The 20,095-nt window shown below is 45.3% G+C and overlaps 2 protein-coding genes across 5 annotated transcripts in view; both read left to right on the top strand.

The window, feature by feature from the left end:
* Window positions 1-5,723, top strand: part of LOC124467882 (neuronal migration protein doublecortin-like) — a 38,169-nt gene extending 32,446 nt beyond the window's left edge. For all 3 annotated transcript variants that reach the window (XM_047020379.1, XM_047020376.1, XM_047020378.1), the window contains 3 exons: window positions 274-360; window positions 2,891-2,988; window positions 3,127-5,723. In XM_047020379.1, coding sequence (XP_046876335.1) covers window positions 274-360; window positions 2,891-2,988; window positions 3,127-3,183 — 242 coding nt within the window. In that variant the 3' untranslated portion in view covers window positions 3,184-5,723. The remainder of the gene's footprint in view (window positions 1-273; window positions 361-2,890; window positions 2,989-3,126) is intronic.
* A 4,475-nt stretch (window positions 5,724-10,198) lies between these two features.
* On the top strand, window positions 10,199-19,631 carry LOC124467898 (calpain-5-like). 2 transcript variants are annotated; one of them, XM_047020404.1, is made up of 13 exons: window positions 10,199-10,580; window positions 12,506-12,696; window positions 12,846-12,977; window positions 13,223-13,431; window positions 13,523-13,715; window positions 13,820-14,010; window positions 14,141-14,218; window positions 14,329-14,524; window positions 16,361-16,483; window positions 16,899-17,101; window positions 17,905-18,026; window positions 18,238-18,374; window positions 18,477-19,631. In XM_047020404.1, the coding sequence occupies exons 2-13, from the start codon at window positions 12,532-12,534 to the stop codon at window positions 18,657-18,659; spliced, it is 1,932 nt and encodes a 643-aa protein (XP_046876360.1). In that variant the 5' UTR covers window positions 10,199-10,580; window positions 12,506-12,531; the 3' UTR covers window positions 18,660-19,631. The 2 variants fall into 2 exon arrangements, with proteins under 2 accessions (XP_046876360.1, XP_046876361.1); XM_047020405.1 differs by lacking the exon at window positions 10,199-10,580 and adding an exon at window positions 11,443-11,560.
* Window positions 19,632-20,095: the final 464 nt, after the last annotated feature.

Raw genomic sequence — 20,095 nt, 5'->3', positions numbered from 1 at the left:
ATCCTGGCCAGCTTCATGCCATGACTCTAATTAAAAACCAGAGAGGCACAATGAGCTTCATTATAAACACATCTGTGCGCAGTCTGGTCCCGAATTAACATAATACAGTCTCTGGGTTCTCATTGTTTGTTCTCAGTGTCTTTGTATCCAAGTCTGTTCTTTTGTCAGTTTTGCCTTTCTTTTCTATGTGGAACAGACTATTGCAGCTACAATGGACTCAGTCTTTATTTCTCTAATGCTTCCTCTTCTATCTGTGTGTGTTTGTCACCTCAGAATGCAGGGTGATGAAGGGGCCCAAACCCCAGAGGATCTCTAAGAGTCCAGGTCCGACCCGTCGCAGCAAGTCTCCAGCAGAATCGAGTGAGCCCATTATTATCTGATCTATTCTGCCCTGCACGCTGGGACGCAGTCCCACCTGGCCTCACATAGACCGCAGATACAGAGTTATACTCTCCCTTCAAACACCATCTTCCTTTCTGATTTGAACACAGCTAGACCTATCCAACTGATACGGGGGCATGATTATACCGTTTTTACTTGTCAGTTGCAATATACAAGTTGTTTTTCATTATATTACTTGTTTTGAGTTTGGCTACAGTTTTATTTTCTTATTTTTTATGTTTAATTATGTCTGTATGGAATTTGTATGTTTTTGCCGGGGTTGTCATTGGTCAGCCTGGTTGTCTAGAGATCCTGGTGCCTGTCTGCCTGTCTGTCTGTCTGTCTGTCTGTCTGTCTGTCTGTCTTTCTGTCTGTCTGTCTGTCTGTCTGTCAGTCCAAGAAGTCTGGATTCTGTTAAGCAGAATGGACCTTCTAATCTCACCACATCACTTCCCGGTTTACCTAAACCCAGATATACACAGAAATGGGGAGACAAAATCCCGCCTTTGTATGATCGGGATAATCTGTGCAGATTATGAATGATAAAATTATACTAATCCAGATATGCTGACGGAATCTAAAGGGAAAACAAAGGTGCTACAGACGGATAGGGTTGTAGGAACTGACCAGCTGTCTGTCTACGGGGCTGGTATTATCTGTGACATACGATGTCTGGTGTGGGACTGACCACGCAGAGAGGGAGAGAGGGAGAGAGGGAGGGAGAGGGGTTTTAGAACATGCACACGTTCCCTGGGGTAGGCAGCAGTTTCAAAGTCTCATTTAAGGTCAAGAGGGTCACAGCGGGGGTCAGTAGTCGGGCGGCAGAACGCGTTTTGCTTGGTGTCCTCCTGTCACCGTGTGTCACTCCACAGCCAGATGGATGGGCGGGTGGAGGATCGGGGTGTGCTCCTGGGTCCTGCTGCCTCTCCTCCCCCTCCCTTTCTGAGCTGTTCATATTTCAGTCGCTGCAGGGGTGGGGCAAAGGGGCCTCTGAGACAGCAGATAGGCAGCCAAGTGGCTGGTGGCCCCTAATATGTCTTTCGACGCTGAGGGAGGGAAGGAGGGAGGGAAGGAGGGAGGGAGGGAGGGAGGGAGGGAGGGAGGGAAGGAGGGAAGGAGGGAAGGAAGGAAGGAAGGAAGGAAGGAAGGAAGGAAGGAAGGAAGGAAGGAAGGAAGGAAGGAAGGAAGGAAGGAAGGAGGGAGGGAGGGAGGGAGGGAGGGAAGGAGGGAAGGAGGGAAGGAGGGAAGGAGGGAAGGAGGGAAGGAGGGAAGGAGGGAGGGAGGGAGGGAGGGAGGGGGAGCCCTGGGCTAAAGATGCCAGGCTGGAAGGGTCAGCAGGTGGCAATGTGTGTGTGTGTGTGTGTTGTGTTTGTGAGAGAGAGAAAGAAAAATATTAGGAGGAAGGTCAAAGGCTTCCTGGTGTAAGCTTTCAGTATCATATGGGGATCACACACCTCTACTGTTAACTAAGGTTAACTAGGCTCTTTGAAATGTCATATATTCTATATGATCGTCCCGGTAACACAAGATCTGTCTTTGGTTTTATCTTCTGTTATCCTGTTGAATTAAACGAAAACACACAACAGAAAAATACTGTTTTATATTGAGTACTGTTAAAGCATTCAGTGTTTTTATTTATCTCAGGCAGAATTGATATACTGTTGAATGGTTTGGTATGTGATATGATATTGTATACTGATGATCTGAGACTGTATGCTACAGTTCTCGCCCTGATGGTCAGCTTGCTCGTTTATTAAACAGCCAGCCCAGACACTAACCCCTCCCATCCCTCTATCTTCAGTGGTGGTCGGGCAATCTCTCACTCCATTATTGGTTTTGTTTGTTTAGTTTTGTTGCACTTTTCTTTTTGAATAAAAGCCATGTTTTCCTTTACTTGTGGTGCATGTTTCTGCTTAACCCCTTCCTGCATCCATCCTTATTAACACCTCGCTTCTATACATTGCTTGTTTTTATGCTGCCTGAATTAATAGGACATTCTATTTATACGGAGCACTTCATAAAGTTTCTTTTTAGCAAAACAGACACTTTTAGCGGTCCGGGGATGAAAAGGTGGACCTGATGGCATTGAAGTTGGCTTCAGCTGTAAAGCTACTTGTTTACAGTCCTGACTGACCCAGAGTGAAACAAGCCATCTGCTATGTAGACGGTCCTCACGGTTTCTATTTGTCCCTCAAAGACAAAAGGCTTTTAAAAGTCTTACTACACAAACCGCCGTCACTGCTTTAAACAAGGTCCAGCGGTATCCTAGCAACCAGACAGTGTTTGTGGAGGCGGGGGCTGGGGCGGGGGGGGGGGGGGGGCAAACTGAGGCCCAAACAGGGAGCCAGTCAGCCCCTCTGGAGAGGCTGAGAGCAGAGCGAGGCCCAGGGAGAGCGGCTGGCTGCTTGTACACACTATCTAACCCCCAGGTCTCTCTTTTTCTTTCTCTCTTTCTCCATCTCTCCCTGTTTGCTCTCTTCCCTCCTTGTGTTTTTGTATTCTGTCTCAGCCAATGGGACTGGCTCCAGCAGCCAGCTCTCCACCCCTATTTCCAAGCAGTCCCCCACCTCTACCCCCACCAGTCCTGGCAGCAACCGTAAGCAGAAGGTACTAACCGGTCCTTTCCTCCCCCTCTCTGTTGACCGTTTTCTTACATCTGTCCCCCCCCCTGTGTCCCATTTCATATTGAACAAATATGTGAACTACTAATACAATAATTTCTCCTCTATTTGTTCTCCCCTGTAGGATCTCTACCTGCCTCTGTCTCTGGATGATGAGGATTCTCTGGGAGAGTCTATGTAGGTGTTCCTCACAGCTGCAGCCTCTCTCCCTGGCCTGACACACAGAGCTGTCTCTGGTGCTGGCGCCCCCTAATGTCTGGGAGGACCTATCTAGCCTGCACCCAGCCTCTTCCTGGTGACAGTCGTCTACTTTACCTTCACCACTAGGGCTGTTCCACCTTTTGCTGCTTGAGAATTCACCACAAAATCTCTTCTTTTTTATAACAAATATTGTTAAAAATGTATATGCTGGGCGTATACGACAATGATGTAAAGATGACCACGTCTCATTAAAATTCCCAAACTGCCAGTTGTCAGAAGTTGAATTTTAAATGTTTCTCTTTAAAGAGAGCTTGCAATTTACTAACAGGAAGTCCTTACAAACTATGAAAAATATATTTAAAAAATCCCCAAATTCTTCCATGTAAACCACAGGCGTAAAAGACACTCCCACTTCATGTGCATAATTCCAAGCAGCAAACGGACTTTTCTCCAGGGGTATCCATCAGACTACGTCTACGTTTTTGTGTTCCTGATGCTAATGATTTTCCTCTTTCCTTTTTATCCTTTTTGTTGTATGATTCAAGGTGTGACAAGTAATTAGAACCCTTTTAGGTGAATGTCTTTCTCATCTGCTGTAAATAACGTGTACAGCCATCGCATCATTTCCTGCTAATACTGTAACCATAACCATGCTTCTATAATGTCAATACCGACATCCGCCACACATTCAGACAACATTGCGCGTTCTCTGACGCGAAGGTCTTCACAAACTGTGATGCACGGTTAGGCCAAACTACAGCACATCGGGCATGTACAGATAGAGTTGAAAAAAGGGAGATGGGGGTTGGGGATAAAATAACCAAAGTCAAAAGAATTAGGCCCTAGTTTAACAGGAAGTGATTTGTTTTCTTCTAATGTCAAACTGATCCTGGGAAGAAGACTACAACATACTTTGTAGTTGTTGTTTGAGCCCCTGGAAAGTTCCATTTTAAAAAGTAGCCTTGCTGCAGCACTGTTCTCGGGTCAAACTCTCTGTTCTGGGTGCCTGTTGCACACCGCGCTATACACACACATACAAACAGATGCCAATCACCAAGCTTTTTGAGGCAGTCTTGTAACAACATGTACTGTAACCATGGCAATAAAACTGATTTCTGGAAACGTGTCACTTGGTGCAGTTTGATCTGCTCTGGCAGCTATTGTTATGACTGCCACTGGGCACTGGAACACCAGGTTAAACACTCTGAAGAGTTTAATGACAATGAAGATGTCAAAGCCAAAGTATATATTTGACTGAGAAAAAGAGAAAATGGTAAATGTAAATATGTTTCGGTTCCCCAAGAAGAACAGTACTGTATGATACTGTGAGCTCCCACCAAGACACAATATCTGACTAGTTCATGCTCATTTAGGGAAATTAGATTGCACACTTAACAATAGTGGAGCTTCTCACATTTTGCATGACTTTTACCTAGTGTTAATTGATTTATCGCAATTTTAAGATAGGAAGAAGCAGAAATATGAAGACTTTTCATATAAAGATTCTTTTCTTACACGGGGTTGGTAAAAAAATATTTTAACGTATGTTAACGTGCTATCTCTGTCTGAAACAAAAAAAAAATCATGTTCTTGGAGAATAACACATGAAGGGGTCACACTGATGTTAAGTTTCTGAGGAAGATGTCCTGTGAAAATCTTATTAAAACATTGTTGTGAGACAGGAAGTGGACTGGATTAGGCCCAGGCATGGAGGTTTTTCCTGGCAGTCATAGAGGAGAGTGTGAGAGCGTGGGGCATTTTTGTAAGGAAGCAAAGTGAACCGGTGCTCCCCTCCCCTGGGACATGTCTAACTCCGTGAAAGCCATACTGTACTAAACAGTTCTACTATATTGTGCAACAACCCACCTGAGTCCCTCAATGACACCTTACTCCAGCAGGGGGCACTGTGATGTCAACGCAACAGCTAATCCAACAGCAGGTCCACTTTTACACCTTTTTGGGAATCAACAATTTGTAAGAAAATGACATGTAACTTTTTTTTTTTTTCTGGACGAAATCCGATGTGTTTTCTCCCGCCAGTTGTTCGATATCTCGTCTCTTTGCCCCCAGATTTTCTACAGCCTAACATTAACAGTAAATGTCAGTTGTTTAGTGTGAAGCCGCCGCCACCATGCAAGATGGAGGGTGTAAACCTCTCACCCCCTGTGGTGCCTTTTTTTTTAGATTGAAGTCTTTTGATAATAAAAAAAAAGAAACAGGAAAACAAAGACATGTGTGTCTCTGTTAACAAACTGTTTGTAAAACATTTCTATATGTGTTGAATTGTAGAGCTGCAGTCTACATTTGTTTTGTAGGATTCCAGGATGCTTCGTCATGGTGCACATGTACTCTTTCTGTTCTCTTTGAATGCATTTCTGGTGGAATGACTTGGGTTACTGGAAAATTTACAATGTCCTCTTTATTGGTGTTTTGCAATGTCACAGTGGCTTGTTTCAGTGCTTCATTCTATGTATTTACCGATTCCCTTTTTGCAATTAAAAGAGTTGTATTCCAGTTCTCCTTCTGACTCTGTTCTTTCGCTCGTCTCCCATGACTCAGTAGTCCACGCTCTTTGTTTTATGGTGCAGACTCATACTGTGTCACGCTCCATATCCACCCACTCTGTTATTATGACATCACATACAGCAGTCCCTCTCACCAAAGACTTGTGACCATGCTCTGCTGACAGTGAGACAATCCTCCACACGGCCTAAAATACAAATAATACCTCTAAAATACAGTGTCAATACAGCCTGACAATGACTGCAGTATAAATAATGAAAACTAATTAATTTATTATGACATAATAGAGTTAATTGTTTTGTGGCACTTTTTGACATTCCATTCCATCACTGCTTTGATGCAGTTTGGATTGTGATGTCATAACAGGTACAAGTACAATGTTTTACAGCAAAGTTGTTGAACATTTTAGTATTTGATCCAAGGGGTAGAGGAGAAATTAAATTACAGCATTTTAAATCAATGTTGTATCTTTGTAGGCTGGAATACTTTGACCATGTACTTTTAAATAGGCGTGGTCTGTGTGCGAGTAATTTTTTTACTCTGTAGGCTAGTGGTCTTGGTTGTATTTAGCACTTTAGTAAATGACGAAGTAAATTGATGACCTTATGGTTACCATGGAAACAGTAGCCTCAGTAGCCCGTTTCTACCTGTGTTCCCTGGTGCGCTTGATCGGAATCTATATGAGTGTTGCGCGTGTGTGCGTGTGTCTGTTTGCAAGTGTGTAGAAGACTGAAAATGTGTGTGTGTTGTGTGTGTTTGTGCGTGCGCCTGTATCAGAGTGTCATGCACAGGTCTCTGGTTGGCGAAGCAAAGCAGAGCTACAGAAATAGATACAAAAGACCAGACAGCGTTGTGGGTAAAAAAAGAAAAAAAAAGAAACCTTTTTACTATTCTGTTCAGGAGCACCGCCATTGGGCTGTCTCCGTCGCCATGGCAACAGAGAGTCTTTCAATAGTCAACATTGATCTCCAGTCTAAACAGGAGCTTCTTGGGGATTAATTGCACTGCACACTGCAGGGGAGAGTCCCTTACATTTACAGCGTGCTTCAGTGTGCAACATTCACCCTCTGCCAGACCTTTCAGAAACCCTTTTGAACCCTGACTCACTGCCCCCCCGATGCTTGGGTACATCCCCCTTTCAAACACGCTCTGTCAAGACTGAAGGGAGTGCATCTAAAACAGCAGTAAACCAACCATGTCACAATAAACGAACATCAGTGGTAGATTCATGCGTCATACCTACATACTTAGGCACAGTAAGTAGGTACACTTGGCATTTGAGATGTATTCATACCATGTTATGGTTGATAGTCTGTGGGAGATTAGCTGGAGATGTGAATAAAGCACACTTCTTTTACAGGGAGATTATGTATGTACAATCTTTCATGTTTCTCTGTTTGTTGTTTACACACTTTCAGTTTACCTGAGTCACAATGGCATTACTCCAACACCCGAAAACTACAACATATATCTGATCTTTAAAATATCTATGACTATATTTGAATTTAAATACTTAAAATATGTATATAAATATCCTTAGCCTTTCTGTATTTCTTTTAAATCCCATGCAAAGCAGCAGCCTGTGAGTTCTGAAACAGAACACAAACAGAACAGAACACAAACAGAACAGAACACCTGTGTATTCTGAAACAGAACACACAGAGGGCTCCTGGTCCCCAGGTAGGGGGTAATCTGCTTCCAGAGGACTGCAGTCTAAACAAGGCTCTGACGCCCCCTCCTGTAAGACTGAAGTACTGCTGTCTGCTGACTGCATGCCGACCAACTGGCCTAGGTGAGGATAGATTGTGGCTCCAACCAGACAGTTTCAGTGGTACATACGTCGAGATCACATACCAGTTAATTGTAACAGAATACATAATCCACTTGGTGTCTGCTATACTTTCTTATTAATTAGAAAATGTTTAATGTTGTAGCAAGCAGCAGATCAAAACCACTGACAAGACTGGACTTCAGGTGTCATTGTTGAGTATATTAAAGTTTTCCTGTCGCAAACAAAATTGCTTGTGGTCTCACAGACCCGACCACCACACAAGGGTTCAATCAAATACACCTCAAGTATGTGAAAACCCAGTAAAAACACAACAGCAAACACAGCACGTTTGCAGTACGACGCCTTCACATGCACCTTGCCCTTGGCTTGTCTGCCTCCTGGTGGCTGCTTTGAGAATGACATGAAGGGTACATGGACTCATTTGGCACCTCTCCATAGGAATGTAATGGTATGAAGTAGCGTGGAGGAATCCTGCAAGTGTTGCCATGAGAACCCTGAGCTCTGGCTTCCATCTGCCATCAGACACGAGGGCAGAACTGAGAGTGTTTCGTGGCAGGGAACGCTCTTATCAGCCCTGTTAAACCAGGAAATATTCCCTCTGAGGTCTAAGTCAGTTTGTTTGGCTCCAGGGAGGCAGTGGACTCGCTTAATAAGAGCAAATCTCAACTGTTGCATGAAGAGGACTTTGACATTAGTCATGATGACAAGGTCACAATTATGGGGCCTGGACTTTGAGTAATTACTGCAATTACTTGATAGAGATGGTGTAACATTTGCAGTGTGAGCAAGGCTGCCAGGAACACTGACCTTCCTAGATTGTGGTTTTAAAATGAAAATGGCACCGAATATTAAACATGACTGTCTCACTTAAACATATATATATATATTTATATATCCATTGCTGCCCCAACTGATGCCGCTCAGTCTCATGAACCCCAGGAAGTGTTATAAATCAGTTTCTTGCTCTCACAGAATATCAAAATGATTGTCTTCTTCTCTGAGAATGATAAGGCCATAGGCAGATACTGATGCTAAATGCTAAAAATAGCCTTTCTGTGAGACACACTGTCAGTACAAAAGTGCTTTGTTGCCTTTGAACACAAAACCCCCATAGAATTTCAGTAGGAGAGAGAGAGAGAGAGAGAGAGAGAGAGAGAGAGAGAGAGAGAGAGAGAGAGAGAGAGAGAGAGAGAGAGAGAGAGAGAGAGAGGGGTTGTTTTACATGTATTGTGAATGAGAAACAACAACAAGCAGCATATGAATCATGAATATTCTCTTCTTGGATAACCAGGAGGCCACAACCTTTAGTACGTATGTTGGGGAAACAGTATAAACCTGATGGGGAAATTCGACAGATGTATGACTCCATAGTAAGTTTTAACGTCATTTTAGTAGTGGGTCAAGTCTGTAGTCATGCCTTTACGGGAAACCAGATGAGTCAATGCAGTATTGGACTATCCATTCCAAGCAACTACCACATCTTTATTATGGGAACCGGAATTGCTGGACTATCTACTACGAGTAAGAATGCTGAACTAACACACCTTCTGAGACTATAAGATGCAATTTATAATACAGCACAAATACTCTAATCTTAAAGACATCTTGGATTTCGGGGGTTATATTTGACCTTTGACCTCTCTCCTCACATTCCTGTTGATCTCTTCATTTGGGAACCTCTTCAGGCTGTGCTTTTAACTCCAGCCGGATTTGACCCTCATTTGCTTCTTGGCTCAGACACTGGCTGCTGGACAGGGTCTGTCTGACTTAGAATCCAAAGTACAAGCTCTGCTCACAACATGTCTTCTTACTGCAGACAAGGATTTGATTCCTACTGTGTTAAAGTAAAGTAAATAGGGTGCGCATGTCTCAATACATTCACTTTGCAGTAAGCTATCTGTGGTCAGCTCAATGTCAAGGCTAGATGAGGTTTTACATGTCCAGCCTTGTAGGCTAAAACACATTTTCATCAGCTTTCTGTCTGTATGAACCCGTTGTTCACAGGGAGGGGCCATGCCAACAACATTAGTTAATTGTGAGGAAACTTTGCAGTCATGCATGTGCTTCTGTTCTCGTGTGTGCTCTGGGCAGCAGTTTGATCTTTGGGTTGTTATCAGGGAAACATCTCCTGTCCAGGGAGATGCTGAAGGGTAAACTGTGTTTTAACAGCCTCTGTTACTGTTACTGTGGGAGAGACAGGTCACTTTTGTAACAACTCGTACTAGTGTTTTACTAAAGGTTAGAAACTATTACAACAAAGGAGGCTCAATCAGGTAGTTACAACCCAACTTTGTAGTTACAGGCACTGCAACTGTTGGGGGGGGGGGGGGGTTTGCTGGGAGCAGACCGTAGAGTAGGAACTGCCCGAAACAGAAAGAGCTCTTTCTCTTGCCTGAGTTAAAGAAGTGCACATATTGTACCGCTCCCCCTCCACCCCCCATCTCTCTCTCTCTCTCTCTCTCTCTCTCTCTCTCTCTCTCTCTCTCTCTCTCTCTCTCTCTCTCTCTCTCTCTCTCTCTCTCTCTCTCTCTCTCTCTCTCTGTCTCTCTCTCTCTCTCTCTCTCTCTCTCTCTCTCTCTCTCTGTCTCTCTCTCTTTATGTCTCTCTCTCTTTATGTCTCTCTCTCTCTGTGCCCCCGTGGCTGACAGCACCCTGTTGCACCTTCTGTAGCCAAGCCCGACAGCCTGGGGGAGAGTGCAGAATAACATATCTCTCATCTAACTCAACTCCCATGGAATGAGTCTAGAGCCCAGGATGTGAATAACATCCCAATGCACCAAACAGGCAGTCGTCAGACTGGTTTCACGCACTGGAAGTATATGTCTACACAGAAGAGACCAATTTGGGTGAAACTCAATTTGAAACTCAAATTGAAACGCTTTGAAAGTGGACAATCCTGTTTAGGTGGAGTGACAAGGAATGCTGGGGGTCGTTACAGGGAGGGGACAGAAGGGAACGAGAATTAAAACAGCTGGCTGATGCTGGGAAGTCCCAGAAGCCAACACCTCAGAGAACACTGTGAAGAACCGAAACATCCTCTGAGGTTTTTAGGAAGACTATAGGTAAGAAAAACTACACTGCATGCAATTACCTGCACACATGGCTATGGGAGTGAGCATACTGGAGAATGTAGTTGTAGTTTTTATTTTAGACTTAATCTTTAAGTAGTGTGTCTCAAGAGCAGGATAAGAGTGTCTTCCCTCTCTGTGGAGGGAGTGAGAATGGAATGCTCTCTATCACAGCCTGTAGCAACACGTATCTGGGGCTCGACTGACAATAATGAGTCTACATATTGTGTAGCTAATTGTACAGTGTGCCATGACTGTCAGTATTTCAGACTGGTCATAATGGAAGTGTTTTAGAATGTAGGTAAAGGTGTGTCCGACCCCTATGATATTAGTGAGATTTTAGCCACAGATAACATTGGTTTTATCTTAGTTAGTGATTGTAGGGCAATCTAAAGCAATAAAACTCACAACAACACACAAGCACACAGCTATGAGCTATTATGTATAAACATTACACTGTTCCAATTAGCTGTGTGTAATACAGTCACATGTCAATATGAAATGATGTCACAGCAACAGCCCAAGCTTGAACTACCCTGAAACCAAAAGAAAACCTGTCTGACCACATCAGCCAGGCAAATGGATTCCCTCCACACACACACACACACACACACACACACACACACGCACACACACACACACATACACAACTCTACACCTTGATACAGTTTGTTCATTGAATATAATACAGTTTAGTTCTATTACATCAAAACATCATTTCTACGTCCATAAATCTGAGATTCCTCTGTGCGTCCACCTCCTGTCAGTCAGCTACCGTAAACAGTGCTCAGTAGCAACTTGACACACTCGTCATTGTGTAATGGGCGTGGCTCAAAGCACGTCCCTCTTCTTAACTGGGTTGTGGAGACGTTGGAGGAGGGGCAGGCAGGTACAAAAGACTTAAGAATACCCACCTGTCCTGTCCACTCTCTCCACAGCTAGAAGGAAGTGGCTTCCTCAACAAAGGCAGTCAGGTACAGTCGACATTTGTCGGTTTCTATTTAGACTTTTCTTGTTATAGCTATGTGACAAACTTGTAACAAGGTGCGGTGTAACAAGGTGTGGCAAAGACACCGAATATGTCGACCGGTCTGGTGTAAAAGTCAGAGTGAGACAGAGTGGAAAGTATTCTCTCTTCTTCATGTATTTTGGAATATCGCATGAATGCTTTCCTGTTAGCTGTTGTTGCTGAACCCCCCGAGGTGACATGAGTAACACGATTACAATAATGGACTGAGAGATTCCTGAGAGTATTAATTATAAGCTGCCTCTCACTGTGGCCCAAATGTGCTCTACTCTGAAATGTATTTCCTGAGACATGCATTGCTGTTAAGACACAATCCCTAACTTCTCAGTGTGCATTTCAGAACTTGTTGGCTCTCCATGAAGCAGATAACGTCATTCCCTTGATACAGATTAGTTTGCCTGTGTTTGTCATGGAAACGTCAAAAGGATAAGTACCTTGGCACTCTGACAGTCAGACTTGTTGTCATAGTTAAGGATCACCGGGAGACTGAAGGGTCGGGGTGATGGGGTAAAAGTCACATTGGTCACTGATGTTAGAATATCATAATCTCCCGTGGGACCACATGTTTTGCTCTTTATAGACCAGCCTCATGAGCTTCTTTTCCCGACAAGTTGTCCATTTAATGTCTCCAGTATATTTAGATATTTTGAATTTCTGAGTCAGTTTACTGTCCTGTGGGAGTTTGTGAGACTGTCTTTACTCAAATGATACTGAAGTGTTTCACCAAACAACCAACATTTGAAGTTCTCAAATAAGGTCTTGGTATTCTGATCTATTGGTATTCTGAAATCCACGATCGAAGTTGAAAAGTTACCATTCTGATACTATTATCATCTCAATCTGTATCTGAATTACAAGTAACCTGGTGTCTTCATCTCTGGTCTATTTGCAGTTTGAAGAGTTGACTGGGTCCAAAAGATGTTCTCCTCAGTTACGCAATACAAAAACCAGCACTACTCCCACCTAAAGAAGGACTGTCTGGACAGCAAGAGGCTGTTTGATGACCCAGAGTTTCCTGTCACGAATGCGTCTCTGTTCTTCAGCAAACCACCTCCTGGCAGAGTGGAGTGGAAGAGGCCTGGGGTGAGACACGTCAAATATTTAATTTTCAGTCCTCGTCCATCTCACTGTTCTCCTCGTGACTCACCAGGAAACACAATCCACTTTTACAAAGAGAAAAGAACACGATACTCATAAAGTATGAACACAAAGTCACACTTCCTCCTTTGCAGGAGATCAGCGATGATCCTCACCTGTTTGTGGAGGGCATCAGCTCCCATGACCTGAACCAGGGAGTTGTGGGTAACTGCTGGTTTGTGGCGGCCTGTTCCTGCTTGGCTCTGAAGCCAGACCTCTGGCAGAAGGTGAGTTTGTCTTTGTCACGTTCCTCCATCCTGTCCCGAGACGGAGAGGATGAGATGTAGGTCTGCTTATAGGTTACTGCATCCAGTTCAAACTTAAAAGTAGATGTAAATTTACAGAATGTGGTTCCACAGTCCTTTTACTAACTGATTCATTAGTTCCCTTCAAGAATGACCCCAGCTCAGAGAAAAGCAATGTCATACATTGTCATCATATTTTCCATAACTGTCTCATTGCTGTGTTGCAGGTGATTCCTGACTGGAAGGAGCAGGAGTGGGATCCCAAACACCCAGAGCGCTATGCTGGCATCTTCCACTTCCAGTTCTGGGTGTTTGGTGAGTGGATGGATGTGGTGGTGGATGACCGACTGCCCACCATCAATGGAGAACTCATCTACTGCCACTCCAACGTCAAAAACGAGTTCTGGAGTGCCCTTCTGGAGAAGGCCTATGCCAAGTTAGTGTGACAGTATACAGTGTAAACATCTCAGCTGTTCCGAGTGTCCTTCCCTGTATCCCTACATGACCTCTGACCTCTCTGAACTCAGACTGTCTGGCTGTTATGAGTCTCTGGACGGAGGCAACACGGGGGACGCTGTGGTGGACTTCAGTGGAGCCGTGGCGGAGACCATCGATCTGGAGATAGAGGCGTTCCACAGCGACAAGGAGAAGCAGGAGAAACTGTTTGAGGACCTGCTGAAAGTCTACGACAGGGACGGGATCATCAGCTGCTCCATACGGGTTGGTTGAATCCCAGAGCTTTTCCAAGTGGACCTGCACCGTGCGGGTTGTCCAGCGAGCGAAAGCGCAGCCTGACTAACCATTTGTTGTCCTCACGCGGTCAGGCGGCACGTCATGAAATCGAGACGCGGATGGCTTGCGGGCTGGTGAAGGGTCACGCCTACTCAGTCACGGCGGTGAAGAGGGTACGTTTGGGCGAAGGGCTTCGGGCTTACTTCAAGAACGATACCGTGCCCCTGATCCGCATGAGAAACCCCTGGGGGAAGACTGAGTGGAACGGAGCCTGGAGCGACAGGTGAGGATGTGGAGCACGACGGCATTCCTCCTCTCTGCTCAGAGTTGGAAACATTTAGACATCAGCGCCATGTCGGAAAACCTTTCTGTGTCTTTTTCCACTCCATCTCCCCCATCTTTTCTCTGTCTAGCTCAACAGAATGGGAGAAGGTTGGCAGCTCGGAGAGAAACACACTCGGCATCACTGTGAAGGATGATGGGGAGTTTTGGTGAGTGTCAACAGAACTTGAATTCAATTATTATGTGATAATGTGTTTCTGGTGTGTGGCGGGAATGTGTCATTAATCATATGTGGATGCGTGTGTGTGTGGGTTTGTAGGATGTTGTTCGCAGACTGGTGTAACTTTTTCTCAGAGACAGACGTGTGTCGCCTCATAAACACTTCGCTGATCAGCATCGACAAGACGTGGAACGAGGTGGTGCATTTAGGCAGCTGGACCGAACACGTGGAGCCACTGAAAAATCGATGTGGTGGCTGCATGAACCACAAACAGACCTTCCTGCAGAACCCACAGGTACCAGCCAGTCCCACACTACTGGGGTTCTAATCTGCACATGAGAGCTGCCATTCCAGGCCTGCTTAACTCCTGACCAAGACTGTGTATACAGTGCCCTCCAAAAGTATTGGAACAGTGAGGCCAATTCCTTTATTTTTGCTGTAGACTGAAAACATTTGGGCTTGACATCAAACGATGAATGTGAAACCAGAGATCAACGTTTCAGCTTTTATTTCCAGGTATTTACATCAGGATCTGATGCACAAATTAGAAAATATCACATTTTTGTTCGAACCCACCCATTTGTCACGTGAGCAAAAGTATTGGAACATATGACTGACAGGTGTGTTTTGTTGCCCAGGTGTGTCCTATTACATACATTATTCAATCAATAAATACCACTGAATGTCTACACTCAGGTTCAGATTGGGTAAGATAGGTTTTGTCTATGCAGACTGTATTCAGAGGTGAAAACAACATGAAAACCGGAGCGCTGTCTTTGGGTGAAAAACAAGCAATTGTGAGTCTTAGAGAAGATGGAAAATCAATCAGAGCCATTGCAGAAACATTGGCCATAGCCAGTACAACCATTTGGAATGTCCTGAAGAAGAAGAAAACTACTGGTGTACTAAGTAACAGACGTCGAACAGGTAGACCAAGGAAAACATCAGCAGTTGATGACAGAAACATTGTGAGAGCTGTAAAGAAAGACCCTAAAACAACTGTTAGTGAGATCAGCAACAACCTCCAGATGGCAGGAGTGAAGGTATCACTATCTACTGTTCGCAGAAGACTTCATGAACAAAAGTACAAGGGCTACACCAGAAGATGCAAACCACTCATTAGCAAGAAGAATAGGAAGGCCAGGCTGGAATTTGCCAAAAAGTAAAGAGATGAACCTCAAAAATTCTGGGACAAAGTTTTATGGACTGATGAGACAAAGATTAACTTTTACCAAAGTGATGGAAAGGCTAAAGTTTGGAGAAAGAAAGGAACTGCTCATGATCCCAAACACACAAGCTCATCTGTGAAACACGGTGGAGGTAATGTCATGGCTTGGGCTTGCATGGCTTCTTCTAGGACGGGCTCATTAATCTTCATTGAGGATGTAACACATGATGGCAGCAGCAAAATGAACTCGGAAGTCTACAGAAACATTTTGTCTGCCAATTTAAGGAAAGATGCAACCAAACTGATTGGCAGAGCCTTCATCATGCAGCAAGATAACGACCCAAAACACACTGCCAAAACAACAAAGGAGTTCATCAGGGGCAAGAAATGGAAGGTATTAGACTGGCCAAGTCAATCTCCAGACTTAAACCCTATAGAGCATGCATTTTACCTGCTTAAGAGGAGACTGAAGGGAGGAACCCCACAAAACAAACAACAACTGAAAGAGGCTGCAGTGAAAGCCTGGGAAAGCATCAAAAAGGAAGAATGCAAAAGTTTGGTGACGTCAATGGGTCACAGACTTGCTGCAGTTATTGAAAGCAAAGGATTTGCAACTAAATATTAAGTCTTATTCACTTAAATATGTTTTAAGTATATCTGTTCCAATACTTTTGATCACATGACAAATGGGTGGATTCAAACAAAATGTGATATTTTCTTAGTTGTGCATCAGATCCTGATGTAAATACCTGGAAATAAAAGCTGAAACGTTGATCTCTGGTCTCACGTTCATTATTTGATGTCAAGCCCAAATGTTTTCAGTCTACAGCAAAAATAAAGGAATTCGCCTCACTGTTCCAATACTTTTGGAGGGCACTGTATATGTGACGTCATGGTAGCATGTTGTTAGCAGTGCTGTCCACAGTGCTTCATGGTAGACATGACTTTGTTCTCTTGCTGCAGTATGTGTTTGACGTGACCAAGGAGATGGACGAGGTCTTGATCTCCCTGCAGCAGAGAGACATGAAGATCCACAGGATGATCGGCCAAGGAGAGAACCTCACCATCGGCTTTGCCTTATTCCAGGTGGGTCAGGGGGTCAGCAGAGACTGTGAAACTGTACTGAACAGCAGCAGGACTGGGAGGAAGGCTTGGCCAGCGAGGCGTCTACAGACAGGGTGTTTGTCTGGGGCGGGGGGGGGGCGTCCTTTGGGCTCCATACTTGGCTTTACCCCTCAGTCAAATAATTTGGCCACATCATCGGAATCTCACTTTTCTCCTGTTGGACAAACAACAGATCAGTCAGTGGGTCTTTACTCAAAGGACCTTACAGTTCACTTCAGGGACAAGAATAATCATTTCAACAAGAACACAAATAATTTGATTAAAATTTGACGTCAGCAAGCTGAACAAACACCATATACTCCAAAGTAATTGTCAAGGACATGGTACATTGCTCAAGCATGATTTAATGTTCCAAACAACTTTGTTTGATTTATAGGTGGAACTCAACAGGAAGTACCGCATGCATGACATCATAACCCAGCAGATCGTGGACACGTCAGCATTTATCAACGCTCGTACCGTGTTCAGGAGGTGCATGCTGCCCAAGGGTCGTTACATCATCATCCCCACCACCTTCAAGCCAGAGACACTGGGAGAGTACATGCTGCGTGTTTTCACCGACACAGATTCCGGATGCAGGTACCAGAGCTGAGGGGGGGGACAGCTGTGTGTTTTACCGCCAACTCCACTCATCTTTCCATTGTTCGAGCAGTGATGCATGTGTGTTGTGGGCCTCTGACTTTACCCTCCCTCTTTGTACTTGTTTCGTCCCTCTTTCACGCCTATCCCCATCGCCTCACTTCCCCACCCTGGCCATCTTACCCCCCCACCACAACCCTCTCACCCCCTCACCCCCTCTCACCCCCTCTCACCTCTTCACCCCCTCTCACCCCCTCTCACCTCTTCACCCCCTCTCACCCCCTCTCACCTCTTTACCCCCTCTCACCCCCTCTCACCTCTTCACCCCCTCTCACCTCTTCACCCCCTCTCACCCCCTCTCACCTCCTCGCCCCCTCTCACCTCTTCACCCCCTCTCACCCCCTCTCACCTCTTCACCCCCTCTCACCCCCTCTCACCTCCTCGCCCCCTCTCACCTCTTCACCCCCTCTCACCCCCTCTCACCTCCTCGCCCCCTCTCACCTCTTCACCCCCTCTCACCCCCTCTCACCTCCTCGCCCCCTCTCACCTCTTCACCCCCTCTCACCCCCTCTCACCTCCTCGCCCCCTCTCACCTCTTCACCCCCTCTCACCCCCTCTCACCTCCTCGCCCCCTCTCACCTCTTCACCCCCTCTCACCCCCTCTCACCTCCTCGCCCCCTCTCACCTCTTCACCCCCTCTCACCCCCTCTCACCTCCTCACCCCCTCTCACCTCTTCACCCCCTCTCACCTCCTCACCCCCTCACCCATGCCTCCTCACCCCCTCTCACCCTGTCCCTCACAGAGAGCTGACGGAGGACAAGCCAAAGGTGAAGTGCTGGAGTCCGTTCCTGGGCTACCCTCAGGCTGTGTCCCATGTCTACATCCACAAAGCTGAGGGGCTGGAGAACCAGGACAGCACAGGAGGTAGGAGACTGACCGAAACACTGACAGACTGTCTGTTCATCAGAATTTTTGTTATCAGTTATCCAACACACTAAACTACTTTTCTAACAAACTAAACATAATGGTCAACCACGGATAAATTATCTATGTGATGTTTAACTTGCCAGTGCCCTTGTGTCACAGAAGTCTATCTATTTGCTTCCATGGCCATGCGACACCTTGTACACTACAGGTGCAGACCCCTATCTGGTCATCTCCTGTGAGGGCTCGTCAGTGCAGTCTACAGTTCAGAAGGACACCCTGGAGCCCAAGTTCAAGACCAGCGCCATCTTCTACAGGAAGACCCCCAGGAAGCCAGTCACTGTGGAGGTGAGATGCCGCATTTCAGCGTTGGTTCAAAACTCAGTCAAAAAGTAGAGTCTACGGCAGCTGTCATCACACTGTCGCCTGCTCATGTCCCTCCCTGTCCAGGTGTGGAACAGCAATGCTCTGCAGGACCAGTTCATGGGCCAGGTGGTTCTGACAGGCTCGGTCACCGACTCCACCGCACCCCAGAAGATCCAGTTGAGGAAAAGGGGCCGGAAGATGGCAGACGAGATGCCTGGCTCCATCAGCCTGCGTATAGCCACCTCCACCAAGCTCACTGATCTGTGACCTCCCACTGTGGTCAGGTGACCAGGAAGTCACTTGCACAGCTCTTGAAACATTTATCAACATTAACAACAACATTATATAGACAGTAGGTCATCACTACAATATGGAAATCTACCAGCCTGACCACCGAAAACAACATAAAACCACAAAGACTACTGTTACTGGCGACCAACGATGCACCTTCATGCTATCTGGATTACATTGTATACTGTGCATGGCTATCATTTTAGCTTTTTTTTATATCTGATCAAATACAACAATGTTTTGAATGATGTGTACACTCCTGGGATATGTGAAAAAACCTGATGTGTTAGAAGGACATTGTTTCAAATTCCTCACAGTCATCACTTTTTGAATGTCCAATATGCAATAAAATGTCCTTATTACCATAACAGTTATCCTTATCTCCAAGCACTATTAAATAGATAGATAATCAACAATAATCCTATGATGGTAATAATGTGTGTTATTCACAGCACATGTATGAATGTTACAGCACTAAATGTGTTATTTTAGCAAGGTTACACAGATGTAAAAACGTGATTTATACTTCCTTAATATGACATTAAAGTTAAAAGTGTCCATGTGAAGGAGACTGTGTTGCTGTTGAATTACAATTCAAGTTCCAAGAGTGTGTGTGTACCTGCGCCCCCTAGTGGCTGCAGTTCTTTATGGCTTCATTTGCTGCTGAGTCCTTGGCTAACAGGCATGAATGCTGAGGGAGGATGCTGCGAATCCTGCGATGGTCAATACCAGGCCTGACTGATTGGGTCATAGACATGTGCAAGCTGTGTCTTGAGCTGTTGGTCACAGTGACCTGTACCTGGAGGAGCTACTTGGATGAAATTATCTTATATTTTTATAGTTAAGATCCGTATGTGTTTATTGTATGCACCTTCCTGCCGCAGTAAATTCCCTGTTTGTGTGAACTCACATGGCGATTAAAGCTCCTTCTGATTCTGATGAACCTCACCCTCGCGCGCTGTGTTTGTGTGATATTCCCTGCCATAAAGTCAACATTTCTGCGTATCGCCAACCTGGTATTGAATGAATATGGTAAATATATTATACCCCGACCTGTTGTTTTCAGGGCTGGCAACTTTTTCCAAACCCTTGGCGTGAGATTTGGTGCCAGGGGCAAGCTTTCGCGAGCTTCACTCCCCCCCCCCCCCCCCCCACCCCCCCCACCCCCACCCTCAAACCCTCAGACCCCCCCAAAACACCCCCGTAATTCGAACACTGGCTATGAGGAGTGACAAGTGAAGCTATATGTTGTTTCGGGGGGGAGGGGGGGTGGGGGGCACACGAGGACACCTGAACTGCTGGATGATGTTTGAACGTCTCAGAAGTCAAGTCTAGTGTGTTGAGGTGGTGTTTGTTCAACACCTCAGGCCACACTGTGGAGACCTGGCATGTCCTCTGAGGTTTTGTGGAGA

This window comes from Hypomesus transpacificus, chromosome 5 (genome assembly GCF_021917145.1).
Source record: "Hypomesus transpacificus isolate Combined female chromosome 5, fHypTra1, whole genome shotgun sequence".
NCBI lineage: Eukaryota > Metazoa > Chordata > Actinopteri > Osmeriformes > Osmeridae > Hypomesus > Hypomesus transpacificus.
Note: the sequence above shows the minus strand (reverse complement) of the source record. Positions and strands in the feature narration are given on the sequence as shown.